This window comes from Bombina bombina, chromosome 1 (genome assembly GCF_027579735.1).
Source record: "Bombina bombina isolate aBomBom1 chromosome 1, aBomBom1.pri, whole genome shotgun sequence".
Classification (NCBI taxonomy): domain Eukaryota; kingdom Metazoa; phylum Chordata; class Amphibia; order Anura; family Bombinatoridae; genus Bombina; species Bombina bombina.
In genome coordinates, this window is record NC_069499.1 from 74,641,550 (window position 1) to 74,655,650 (window position 14,101).

Consider the following 14,101-nt stretch of genomic DNA (forward strand, 5'->3'; position numbering starts at 1 on the left):
ACACCCAGATGGGCTATATAAATGGATCATCTACAAAACATTTATGCAAAGAAAAATCTAGTGTAAAATGTCCCTTGAATGAGTTACCTTGCATCACACTACACTGTAGTTGCTTGCCCCAAGGCAGAACATGCTGCGATTTGAGATGTCATCGCAGAAAATTCAGCATGTCTGCAGAAAGAACGGGACACATGCAGGAACTGTTAAGCTCTATCGGTTTGCATTGCTGCTCCGCATCAGGCTGTTCTCTTCAGACAGTGCTGTGCTCTGGCTGCATTGTGTTAAGTTTCCATAACAGTGCAACCAGAGAAAAGCAATGTTTGAAGAGAACAGTCAAATATGTATCAGGACTGGAAATCATAGATTTTTATAACCCCACCCCTTAACCTTTCCTGGTCACAAGACATTCTTGTGAGCAATGCCCATTTTTTACGATTACATTATTATGTGATATTAGAACAAGAGCAAAGGAAACTATTTTATTCAAGACATTTAAAAAAAAAAAAACACAAAAAAACGACAACTTTTTTTCTCTCTGCATATAACTTGCAATGAGATTTTCAACTGCTTCAATATATTATTAAACTTAAAAAATTGCTTTATTCTCCAGTTAATCAACACATTGCAATTGAGATGGTGCTTCAGTGTAACTGCCTAATATAAATTTAATTTAAAATTTCAAAATGACCTGAAGAAAATTTAGTGTAAAAAAAAAAAAAAAAAAAAAGTTGTGCCGCTGAGGTTGCTTGATAAGTGCCATAGCTCGTTCTATTTAAGGGAAATAAGATAAAAATACTCAGCTAAGAATATTGAAGATCAATAGCAATACAGTATACAAGATCTTTAATTTGTTTTAAATTAGTATCCCTTTAAAGCAGGGATGGGGAACCTTGACCCTCTAGATGTTTCAGAACTACATTTCCCATGATGCTCAACTGGACTTCAGAGTGCCTAAGCATCATGGGTAATGTAGTTCTGAAACAGAGGGCCAAGGATTCCCATCCCTACTTTAAAGGCACATGAATCTCTTTTTTTCTTTCATGGTTCATATAGAGCATACAATTTTAAACAACTTTCCAATATACTTCTATTATCTAATTTGCTTTATTATTTATGTATAAATTTGCTAAAAAGCATAGCTTTGCAGACATCAATCAGCAAATAGCACCCAGGTCCTACCTAGCTTTGCTTTTCAACAAAGGATACCTAAACAATGAAGCAAATTAGAGAACAGAAGTAAATTGAAAAGTTGTTTAAAATTGTATGTTCTATCTGAATCATGTAAGAAAAAAAAATTGCGGGTTTCCTGTCCCTTATAAGCTTTCAGAAAAGTTCAATTTGAAAGCACTTACTTTGTGAGGACAAGCAATCGTCCTTGGTGCATCATCTTCTTTGATTTTTCTCGGTTTCATTCTTGGAACAGAAACAAAAGATTATATTAAGTTATGTATTCAAAAAGGTTTTATTTTATTTAAGAACATATCCATGTTATACACTGGCTAAAGCACTAACATTAACTCACCAATGCTATTTAATGAACAGCAGATCTGTGTAAACATCTTCAGCTACAAAGACACAACACAGACTCACTGAATCCCTCAGGCTGTGTAATGAAGGTAGAACAATAGAACACAGCGAAAGTTCAAAAAGCTTCTTTTTATTCTTTCAATTCTCCTCCATCAGCAAAAAAATAATAATTAGGCAACATGCCTTAAAAACAACTGAGCAGGCATATCATGGCCAAGGATCAATCAGTCCTACATGTTTCGGTAGTTCCTTATTCGTGGATATGATTGGCTGCCATTGTATTCTGCCTTAAATACCTGTAACTATATTCCTATTGGTCCAAGGTATCTTAGTGATTAACCCCTTCAGTACCTTTGCTCAGTGTCTAACATTTAACCTATATAAATTCAAATGTAATTAGTTGATCCGTATAACATCAACTTAAGTAAACATAGAGATAACTATATGATATGCACAAAGCATTTATTATTGTTATTTAAATGGTGTTAAACATTCTTACCTCTATGATTATCTTAATCCTAATGTTAGGTATACAGACCTCTATTTGCACAACATAAGGATGCTTGCTAAATTCCTTAGAGCTACTTTACACCACCATGCGCATCTGTCCCAACCTTCAATTTATGTTAATGTTTTTTCAATCTTAGATAAACCTCTAAAAAATGTGTCTATTCAGAATATTTAGTTGTATTGTAATTTCATACATACGTATATATTCTTAACCCCTGTCAATATAAGGATGGAATAAATAAAAAAACTATATTAATATTTACAATCCTATCTACATGATAACAGAGGTTATCTATTCACTATCTCATTAACTCAAATAGGTCATAAGTGCATGATTACTGACATCCCTTACTTTAATCCGTATTAGGTCACAGGCCTCATGGAACACTTGGTATACTCTAAAATTGCTCTACAGGCTGAGGGATGCAATTAACTTTTCCAGAAATGTATAACATCTCCCTCTATATTGAAGCCGTGGGGTCTCCTAGGCTTCAATTTGAAGATCCAAAATGCTTCACGTTAGCATCAACCGTGCCGTCCTGTGCCCACCTCTTGGGGGGTTCTGAACACACTCAATCACTTGCCATGAAAGTGATGTCACATCACCTCCATGTACAGTTATAAAGTGCTGTGAGTCCAGACCACTCATTATCGTGGGAGATGTCATTCAAGTGCTCCCTTATTCTGGAGCGTGCTTCCCTAGTCGTACATCCGGCATACTGCCCATTGCATGATGAGCATTCCACCAAATAGACCACAAAAGTGGTCCTGCAATTGGTGCAGTTAGCAAGATCAAAGACCCGGTTTGTCTTCTTTGATTGAAAGCTGGAGGAAACCTTGCTGTATTTGCATGCTATGCATTTGGAATAGTGGCATTTAAAGTGCCCTTTGACATTCAACCAGCTACTGCTGGTCTTAACCTTGTCCCTTAGTACACTTGGTGCTACCAAATTACCTATTGGGCATGCACGCCTTGATACAAAATTTCATCCCCTGGATACATAATCTTTTAAGCTGTCTTCTGCTGTAAGTGTAGGTCTCATATCAATGTAAAATGAAGGAGATTGCTGTAAGAATGACAGTCTAAAAATAAAAGAAGGCGCATCATTGTGCAGATCGATGCTATAAAGTTGGTGATAAGAGCCAACTAACTTCCCAATGTGTACAAATTACTCACAAAGATTGAAGCACTCCGTTGTGCTGATGAGCCAAGAGGCAGAACTTTTTTTCTCTTTTTGTGATGAGAATTTGGTGAAATTTTTCTGCATTTAATTTTTAAATGAAATTTGATTTTAAATTAGGCAGTTACACTAAAGCACCAGCTCAGCTGCAATATGTTGATTAACTTGAGAATAAAGCAATTTTTAAAGTTTTATAATATATTGCAGCAGTTGAAAATTGCATTGCAAATAAGTTGCAAAGAGAATCAATGAAATTTTGTTAAGTTTTTAAAATGTCTCCAATAAACTTGTTTCTTTTGCTCTTGGTCTAAACATCACAATCATAAGACAAAAAGGTAATAATTACGAGGTGCATTGCTCACAACGTCTTACATTCAGGAGTCACAGGTTTGCAGACTGGGAAAGGCTAGGGGGCGGGTTAAATAAATTCCTGAGAGACTATAATCAGTGTGCTACTGCTCTGTTACTCCAAATTTGACTGTTCTCTTCCAACAGTGCTGCGCCGTGTTAAGGAAAACTTAAGTGCAGCCAGAGCACAGTGCTATTGGAGGAGAACAGCCTGGTGTTAAAGCACTAATAGTTCCTGTACGTGCCCAGTTCTTTCTGCAGACATGCTGCATTTTCTGCAATGACATCTCAGATCACAGTATGTTCTGCCTTGGGGCTGATGAGGAGGCAGAGATCTTGCAGTGTCTCTGCTCACTGATTCAAGGCAACTGGAAACCTGGTAATCTTCCTTGGAATACTGTCTGCTAACAGCTGTGGGGAAAATTGTATCAATCCCCAAAAAGATAAGTCCTTAACTGCTTCACTACTGGGGTTTTCATAGAAGAACCTGCCCAAAATACCAGAGAATTTTTAGCATCTTTGCTATCACTCCATTTAAATAGAAATAGAGCCTTATTGTTACCTGTCAAAACTATACCTTTTTTTTTTTTTTTTTTTTTTTTTTTTATAAAGTAGACCCATGGTATTGATCTAGGCCTATTTTAGTATATTTTATGCCACCATTTCACCGCTTGTGCAATCATGACACAAAATGGTTGTAAAAGCTTCTCTGGGATCCCGTTAGTTAAGAAATAGCAAAAATGCACGGCTTTGCCATTGCTTTTTGCGAATTAGAAGGCTAACTGCAGCTGTGCACCACACTTCTAATTATTCCTAGCAGTGAAGGTGTTGATCAGGTAGCTTGTTAATTTTAGCATTAGTGTAGAGATTACCCTCCCACCCCCCTGATCCCCCCCAAACAGCTCTCTTTCACCCCTCACCCCCATCTTGGGTACCGGCAAACAATCTGCCAATATCAAATTTGAAGGCAATAAAAAATATTTTTTATGTTTTCTGCAGTATGGGATCCCTCCTTACCCTCCAACCTTCCTGATCCCTCCCAAACAGCTCTCTATCTCACGTACTGGCAGCTGTCTGCTAGTATCTAAATAAGTGTTTTTATTTTTTTAAACTTTTCTGTAGTGTCCCCCCCACCTCCCGCGATCATTAGTTAGGGGCCCCCCCCCCACACCACCTTTTTTCTGTAGTGTAGCGTCCCTTTCCTCCCTCTCCCTTTATTCTTTTATGTTCCACAGTGTATAGCCCTTTCACTCACCTCCTCCCATTGCTGCTAGACCTCCCACCTGTCTCTCGAATTTCCACCCAGCAGATGATCGTTATAGATGGTGACACACACAGTGTCACCATCTGCAACAATTGTCTAACGATCTGGCATGTGCCTTCATATGGAAGCGGAGCACCGATCGTGCTCCGGTTCCATATGCGAGCACATGTCTTGAGCTCAGGAACTCCATCTCTCGGCTGTAACGTAACAGCCGGGACGGCTGGGGCTTCCTGCAGCTCCAACAGAATATATATATATATCCAAAAGTAGACAATGGCAACAGCACTTTTCTTTAAAACACTTCTTCTTTATTTAAGCAACATTAGGATAAAAATATAGCGACGTTTCGAGCCTCTTGGACCCTTCCTCATGCTATCATAGAAACGTCGCTATGTTTTTATCCTAATGTTGCTTAAATAAAGAAGAAGTGTTTTAAAGAAAAGTGCTGTTGCCATTGTCTACTTTTGGAATTATATATGGGAGTATATGGGAGCATGCACAACCGAAACACACCCTCATTCAACTTGCCGGGTTTCCATGTGCTCACTGTAGCTTCAAAGAAGACGTGGCGTGACGTCAGCACGCTTCCTCCGTCTCAAGTGAATCGTCAGTGGTCACAGGTGACCATAGCAACCACGTGTAAACAACTGAGCTACACTAGTGCGTGGTCGGATGTGCATCTGACAGATACTAGAAAGAAAATCAATAAGTGAATGACCAAATCAACCCCACATAAACAATTATATATAACAGAACAAGATTCAAACTATTTAATATACAGGAGAAACTTATATGAATTATAAATTCCGCTACTAAAAACATAATTTATGCTTACCTGATAAATTTATTTCCCTTGTAGTGTATTCAGTCGACGGATCATCCATTACTTATGGGATATATTCCCTTCCCAACAGGAAGTTGCAAGAGGATCACCCAAGCAGAGCTGCTATATAGCTCCTCCCCTCACATGTCATATCCAGTCATTCGACCGAAAACAAGACAAGAAAAGAGAAACCATAGGGTGCAGTGGTGACTGGAGTTTTAATTAAAATTTAGATCTGCCTTAAAAAGACAGGGCGGGCCGTGGACTGAATACACTACAAGAGAAATAAATTTATCAGGTAAGCATAAATTATGTTTTCTCTTGTTAAGTGTATTCAGTCCACGGATCATTCATTACTTATGGGATACCAATACCAAAGCTAAAGTACACGGATGATGGGAGGGACAAGGCAGGAACTTAAACGGAAGGAACCACTGCCTGTAGAACCTCTCTCCCAAAAACAGCCTCCGAAGAAGCAAAAGTGTCAAATTTGTAAAATTTTGAAAAAGTGTGAAGCGAAGACAAGGTTGCAGCCTTGCAAATCTGTTCAACAGAGGCCTCATTTTTAAAGGCCCAGGTGGAAGCCACAGCTCTAGTGGAATGAGCTGTAATTCTTTCAGGGGGCTGCTGTCCAGCAGTCTCATAGGCTAAACGTATTATGCTACGAAGCCAAAAGGAGAGAGAGGTTGCCGAAGCTTTTTGACCTCTCCTCTGTCCCGAGTACACGACAAACAGGGAAGAAGTTTGACGAAAATCTTTAGTTGCCTGTAAATAGAAATTCAGGGCACGGACTACGTCCAGATTATGCAAAAGTCGTTCCTTCTTTGACGAAGGATTAGGACATAATGATGGAACAACAATCTCCTGATTGATATTCCTGTTAGAAACTACCTTAGGTAAAAACCCAGGTTTAGTACGCAGAACTACCTTGTCTGAATGGAAAATCAGATAAGGAGAATCACAATGTAAGGCAGATAACTCAGAGACTCTTCGAGCCGAGGAAATAGCCATTAAAAACAGAACTTTCCAAGATAAAAGCTTAATATCAATGGAATGAAGGGGTTCAAACTGAAGCCCTTGAAGAACTTTAAGAACCAAGTTTAAGCTCCACGGAGGAGCAACAGTATTAAACACAGGCTTAATCCTAGCCAAAGCCAGACAAAAAGCCTGGACGTCTGGAACTTCTGCCAGACATTTGTGTAAGAGAATAGACAGAGCAGAAATCTGTCCCTTTAACGAACTAGCAGATAAGCCCTTTTCCAAACCCTCTTGTAGAAAAGACTATATCCTAGGAATCCTAACCTTACTCCATGAGTAACTCTTGGATTCGCACCAATATAAATATTTACGCCATATCTTATGGTAAATTTTTCTGGTAACAGGCTTCCGTGCCTGTATTAAGGTATCAATAACTGACTCCGAGAAGCCACGCTTTGATAGGATCAAGCGTTCAATCTCCATGCAGTCAGCCTCAGAGAGTTAAGATTTGGATGGTTGAAAGGACCTTGTATTAGAAGGTCCTGCCTCAGAGGCAGAGACCATGGTGGACAGGACGACATGTCCACTAGGTCTGCATACCAGGTCCTGCGTGGCCACGCAGGCGCTATCAGAATCACGGATGTTCTCTCCTGTTTGATCTTGGCAATCAGTCGAGGTAGCATCGGAAATGGTGGAAACACATAAGCCATGTTGAAGACCCAAGGGGCTGCCAGAGCATCTATCAGCGCCGCTCCCGGGTCCCTGGTCCTGGATCTGTAACAAGGAAGCTTGGCGTTCTGGCGAGACGCCATGAGATCCAGTTCTGGTTTGCCTCAACGATGAATCAGTTGAGCGAAGACCTCCGGATGAAGTTCCCACTCCCCCGGATGAAAAGTCTGGCGACTTAGAAAGTCCGCCTCCCAGTTCCACGCCTGGGATGTAGATCGCTGACAGGTGGCAAGAGTGAGACTCTGCCCAGCGAATTATCTTTGAGACTTCCAACATCGCTAGGGAACTCCTGGTTCCCCCTTGATGGTTCATGTAGGCCACAGTCGTGATGTTGTCCGACTGAAATCTGATGAACCTCAGTGTTGCTAACTGAGGCCAAGCTAGAAGAGCATTGAATATTGCTCTCAACTCCAGAATATTTATTGGGAGGAGTTTCTCCTCCTGAGTCCATAATCCCTGAGCCTTCAGGGAGTTCCAGACTGCGCCCCAACCTAGAAGGCTGGCATCTGTTGTTACAATTGTCCAATCTGGTCTGCGAAAGGTCATCCCCTTGGACAGATGGACCCGAGAAAGCCACCAGAGAAGAGAATCTCTGGTCTCTTGATCCAGATTTAGTAAAGGGGACAAATCTGAGTAATCTGATCCAGATTTAGTAAAGGGGACAAATCTGAGTAATCCCCATTCCACTGACTTAGCATGCATAATTGCAGAGGTCTGAGATGCAGGCGCGCAAATAGTACTATGTCCATTGCCGCTACCATTAAGCCGATTACTTCCATGCACTGAGTTACTGACGGGCGTGGAATGGAATGAAGGACACGGCAAGCATTCAGAAGCTTTGATAACCTGGACTCCGTCAGGTAAATCTTCATTTCTATAGATTCTATCCCAGAAAGGGAACTCTTGTGAGTGGTATTAGAGAACTCTTTTCCACGTTCACCTTCCACCCATGCGACCTCAGAAATGCCAGAACTATCTCTGTATGAGACTTGGCAATTTGAAAACTTGACGCTTGTATCAGAATGTCGTCTAGGTACGGAGCCACCGCTATGCCTCGCGGTCTTAGCACCGCTAGAAGTGAGCCCAGAACCTTTGTAAAAATTCTCGGGGCCGTAGCTAACCCGAAGGGAAGAGCTACAAACTGGTAATGCCTGTCTAGAAAGGCAAATCTTAGGTACCGATAATGATCTTTGTGAATCGGTATATGAAGGTAGGCATCCTTTAAGTCTACTGTGGTCATGTATTGACCCTCTTGGATCATGGGTAGGATGGTTCGAATAGTTTCCATTTTGAATGATGGAACTCTTAGGAATTTGTTTAAGATTTTTAGGTCCAAGATTGGTCTGAAGGTACCCTCTTTCTTGGGAACCACAAACAGATTAGAGTAAAACCCTTGCCCTTGTTCCGTCTGCGGAACTGGGTGGATCACCCACATTACTAAGAGGTCTTGTACACAGCGTAGAAATGCCTCTTTCTTTATTTGGTTTGCTGATAACCTTGAAAGATGAAATCTCCCTTGTGGAGGAGAAGCTTTGAAGTCCAGAAGATATCCCTGAGATATGATCTCCAACGCCCAGGGATCCTGGACATCTCTTGCCCAAGCCTGGGCGAAGAGAGAAAGTCTGCCCCCCACTAGATCCGTTTCCGGATAGGGGGCCCTCTCTTCATGCTGTCTTAGGGGCAGAAGTAGGCTTTCTGGCCTGCTTGCCCTTGTTCCAGGGCTGGTTAGCTTTCCAGCCCTGTCTGTAACGAGCAACAGTTCCTTCCTGTTTTGGAGCGGAGGAAGTTGATGCTGCTCCTGCCTTGAAGTTACGAAAGGCACGAAAATTAGACTGTTTGGCCTTTGATTTGGCCCTGTCCTGAGGAAGAGTATGACCCTTACCTCCAGTAATGTCAGCAATAATTTCTTTCAAGCCGGGCCCGAATAAGGTCTGCCCCTTGAAAGGAATATTAAGCAATTTAGATTTAGAAGTCACGTCAGCTGACCAGAATTTAAGCCATAGCGCTCTGCGCGCCTGGATGGCGAATCCGGAGTTCTTAGCCGTTAGTTTGGTTAAATGTACAACGGCATCAGAAACAAATGCATTAGCTAGCTTAAGTGCTTTAAGCTTGTCCATAATCTCATCCAATGGAGCTTTGCGAATGGCTTCTTCCAGAGACTCAAACCAGAATGCCGCAGCAGCAGTGACAGGCGCAATGCATGCAAGGGGCTGTAAGATAAAACCTTGTTGAACGAACATTTTCTTAAGGTAACCTAATTTTTTATCCATTGGATCCGAAAATGCACAACTATCCTCCACCGGGATAGTGGTACGTTTAGCTAAAGTAGAAACTGCTCCCTCCACCTTAGGGACCGTCTGCCATAAGTCTCGTGTGGTGGCGTCTATTGGAAACATTTTCCTAAATATCGGAGGAGGGGAAAAGGGCACACCGGGTCTATCCCACTCCTTGCTAATAATTTCTGTAAGCCTTTTAGGTATAGGAAAAACGTCAGTACACACCGGTACCGCAAAGTATCTATCCAGCCTACATATTTTCTCTGGAATTGCAACCGTGTTACAATCATTCAGAGCCGCTAATACCTCCCCTAGCAATACACGGAGGTTCTCAAGCTTAAATTTAAAATTAGAAATCTCTGAATCCGGTCTCCCTGGATCAGATCCGTCACCCACAGAATGAAGCTCTCCGTCCTCATGTTCTGCAAATTGTGACGCAGTATCGGACATGGCTCTCACATCAGTGTGCTCTGTCCTTAACCCAGAGCTATCGCGCTTGCCTCTTAATTCTGGCAATTTAGATAATACCTCTGTCATAACAGCAGCCATGTCTTGCAAAGTGATTTGTATGGGCCTCTCTGATGTACTTGGCGCCACACTATCACGCGCCTCCTGAGCGGGAGGCGAAGGTACTGACACGTGAGGAGAGTTAGTCGGCATAACTTCCCCCTCGTTGTCTGGTGATAATTTCTTTACAGATAAAAATTGACTTTTATTCAAAGTGACATCAATACATTTAGTACACATATTTCTATAGGGCTCCACATTGGCCTCCAAACATAGTGAACAAACAGATTCATCCGTGTCAGACATGTTTAAACAGACTAGCAATGAGACTAGCAAGCTTGGAAAATCCTTTCAAATATGTTTACAAGCAATATAAAAAACGCTACTGCGCTTTTAAGAAGCACAAAAAATTGTCACAGTTGAAATAACATGAACCAAATCAGTTATAGCAACCAAATTTTCACAGTAAATGTATTAAGTTAGCAAAGCATTGCACCCACTAGAAAATGGATGATTAACCCCTTAATACCCAAAACGGATAATCAATTTAACAATTAACGTTTTTATCACAGTCAAACACACTGTCACAGGTCTGCTGTGACTGATTACCTCCCTCAAAATGAATTTTGAAGACCCCTGAGCTCTCTAGAGACGTCCTGGATCAAGGAGGAAGAAGCAGGAAGACTGTAACTGAATTTTTACTGCGCAAAAAAAGGGCTAAAATAGGCTCCTCCCACTCATATTACAACAGTGGGAAACCTCAGTTAACCGTTTCTATGCAGAAATATACGACAGCCATGTGGAAAAAATCATGCCCCAAAAGATTTATCACCAAAGTACCTCACAAAAACTAATAACATGCCAGTAAACGTTTTAAACATACACTTTAAAAGTTAGGTAGTGTTATTAATAAGCCTGCTACCAGTTGCTTCTACTGCAGTTAAGGCTCATACATTACTTCAGTATTAACAGTATTTTCTTAGTCAAATTCCATTCCTTAGAAAATTACTTATTGTACATACATTCATCAGCCTGATACCAGTCGCTACTGCATTTAAGGCTGTACTTACATTACATCGGTATTAGCAGTATTTTCTTAGTCAATTCCATTCCTTAGAAAAATATTCTACTGCACATACCTCATCTGCAGGGGACCCCGCATGCTATTCCCTTTCTGAAGTTACCCCACTCCTCAGAATGTGCGAGAACAGCCAGTGGATCTTAGTTACTTCTGCTAAGATCATAGAAAACGCAGGCAGATTCTTCTTCTAAATACTGCCTGAGAGAAAAAAACAGCACACTCTGGTGCCATTTAAAATAACAAACTTTTGATTGAAGAAATAATTAAGTATAAAAACTCCACACTCCTCTCACACCTTCCTACTATGTTAGTTGCAAGAGAATGACTGGGTATGACATGTGAGGGGAGGAGCTATATAGCAGCTCTGCTTGGGTGATCCTCTTGCAACTTCCTGTTGGGAAGGGAATATATCCCATAAGTAATGGATGATCCGTGGACTGAATACACTTAACAAGAGAAAACCAGTTTGAAAACTTATAACACAGCCCTCTATACCCGCAGTATCAAGGCATGTGGGAAGTAGCAGGTAACAGAGGGTTAAAACCCCCTGTTGTATTAAACTTTATATCACTAAATTAAATTACATCAAGCCTAAAGGAGTAGGTAGAAACATAATAATAGATGACTCCCAGATGGCCACAACTCATTTATGTTTGTACCAACAACCCAAGTCTATATTGACATTGAGTCCCCGAGGGGCAACAGTGTCCAAAGTGAAGATCCAACGGGCTTCCATCCGTAATAGGGCTAGGCCTCTGTCCCCACCCCGTCGGTGACGGGGCACATGATCAATCAACATAACCCGTAGGGAGGAGACAGTGTGTCCTGCAGCTGCAAAATGTCGTGCAACTGGTTGCTCAGATTGTCCTTTATCGATCGCCTGACGGATTGCTGTCTTGTGGTTTGCTAAACGTTCTTTAAATGGTGTAACCGTTTTGCCTATGTAAAATTTTGAACATGGGCAAATAATGGCGTAGACAACGTATTCCGAGGTGCACGTTAGTCTGTGCTTTATCTTGTACCTCTTATTGTTGTGGGGATGTTGAAAGGATGTTCCAGCAATGAGATTATTGCAGGTGACACAATTGCCACATTTAAAACACCCTGGTTTGCCTCTCGTTAGCCATGTCTGTTTTTCATAAAAGTGTGTGGGGTCACTTAGTACCAGTAGATCCCTTAAGTTGCTTGCTCGTTTATATACCAACCGAGGTACAGGAGCATCCACAAAAGGTAGGCTAGTGTCCTTAGAGAGCATCATCCAGTGTATCTTGATCACATTCTGGAGCATCCCAGATCCCGGGTAGTTATGAAATTAAGCCGCTTGGGTTGTTCATCAGTGGTCCGTTTCGAAATTGACTGATCCTGAGTGAGTTGGCTTGCTTCAATTCTTTGTTGGTTTATTAGGGTGGGTGGGTAGCCTCTCCCAAAGAATTTTTGGGACATTTCTTCGAGTTGTCTCTCCTTTCGGGAGTCATCCGTATTGTTACGGACGACCCGCAGGAGTTGGGAAGAACTGACACCATCTTTTTGGAATTTTGGGTGAAAACTCTGGTAGTGGAGGATATTTTTATCAGTGGGTTTTTTAAACAAAGTTGTATGTAATTTATATCCATTAGGAGATTCTACCCTAAAGATTTCCATGTCTAGGAAATTGATCTGATTACTGTTGTATTCCATTTTGAATTTGATGGTTGAATCAAGGGCATTCAATCCATCAACCCATTCATTAAGACTTTCAAGGGTACCACCCCAGATCAAAAAGACATCGTCTATGTACCTACGGTACAATTTGATGGGATTCTGTCTGGAGAAAATGTTGTATTTCTCATACATAGACATATAGATATTGGCGTATGATGGGGCCATGTTCGACCCCATTGCAGTACCAATAATCTGTAAGAAGTAATCATTCTCAAATCGAAATGTTTTTCTCCAGACAGAACTCCATCAAATGCAAAAGAAACTCTATGGGAGGGCCTGTATACATTGGGTTGTCGGTCAAAATTTGTCTTACCATATCTATACCATGACCATGGGGAATCACAGTGTATAGACTCACCACATCCATGGTCACTAGGATATCAGTAGACGATAGACTATCAATATTCCTCAATAGTTTGATCAGTTCAAATGAATCTTTTAAATGGGACTGGGTATTTTGTACTACAGGCTGTAGGCAAAAATCAATAAAAAAAATCAATAAATTCAGCTAGGGGCTGCATGAGCGACCCCCTGGCAGACACAATAGGTCTGCCCGGGTGGTCCTCCAGTGCCTTATGAACCTTGGGCAGTAGGTATAGTATTGGACAAATTGGATAGTCTACTGTGAGGTACCGCAATATGTCATCATCAATAACACCTGCTTGATATGCCAAACGCAAAAACTCATCAACCTGTTTTTTAAAAGTCTAGTTAGATTAGATTGTAATTGGCGATAGGTGTTTAAGTCATGTAATTGTTTACAGGCCTCACCCCTATATTGTGCGTAATCCAGTATTACCGTGGCATCCCCCTTGTCCACTGGCCTGATGACTATGTCTATCAGTAGATAAAGACTTAATTGCCCGTCTTTCAGCACTTGTCAGGTTATCTCTGGGCATCGGCATACTCTTATGCAATTCAGTAAGGGAGGTAGTACAAATATGATGAAATGTTTTTATAGAGGAGTGGGTATTGATGGGTTCGAAGGTGCTACACGCTTTAAATTGTTTAGGGGTATGTTCCCCCTTATCTTTAAAAAAATCTTTAAGCTTTAGCTGCCTTTGAAATCTCCCCATGTCAACCAACAAGTCAAACAGATCACAGGGGGGGGTTGGTACAAAAGATAGACCCCTATTGAGTACTTTTATTTCGTCGCCCGTAAGGGGGCGTTTACTC

The 14,101-nt window shown here is 41.2% G+C and overlaps 1 protein-coding gene across 1 annotated transcript in view; it reads right to left on the reverse strand.

Moving 5' to 3' along the window:
* YY1 (YY1 transcription factor) overlaps positions 1 to 14,101 on the reverse strand; it is a 111,601-nt gene that overhangs the window by 15,989 nt on the left and 81,511 nt on the right. The window contains exon 3 of the mRNA XM_053697460.1: positions 1,353 to 1,413. Within this exon, the coding sequence (XP_053553435.1) occupies positions 1,353 to 1,413 (61 nt within the window). The remainder of the gene's footprint in view (positions 1 to 1,352; positions 1,414 to 14,101) is intronic.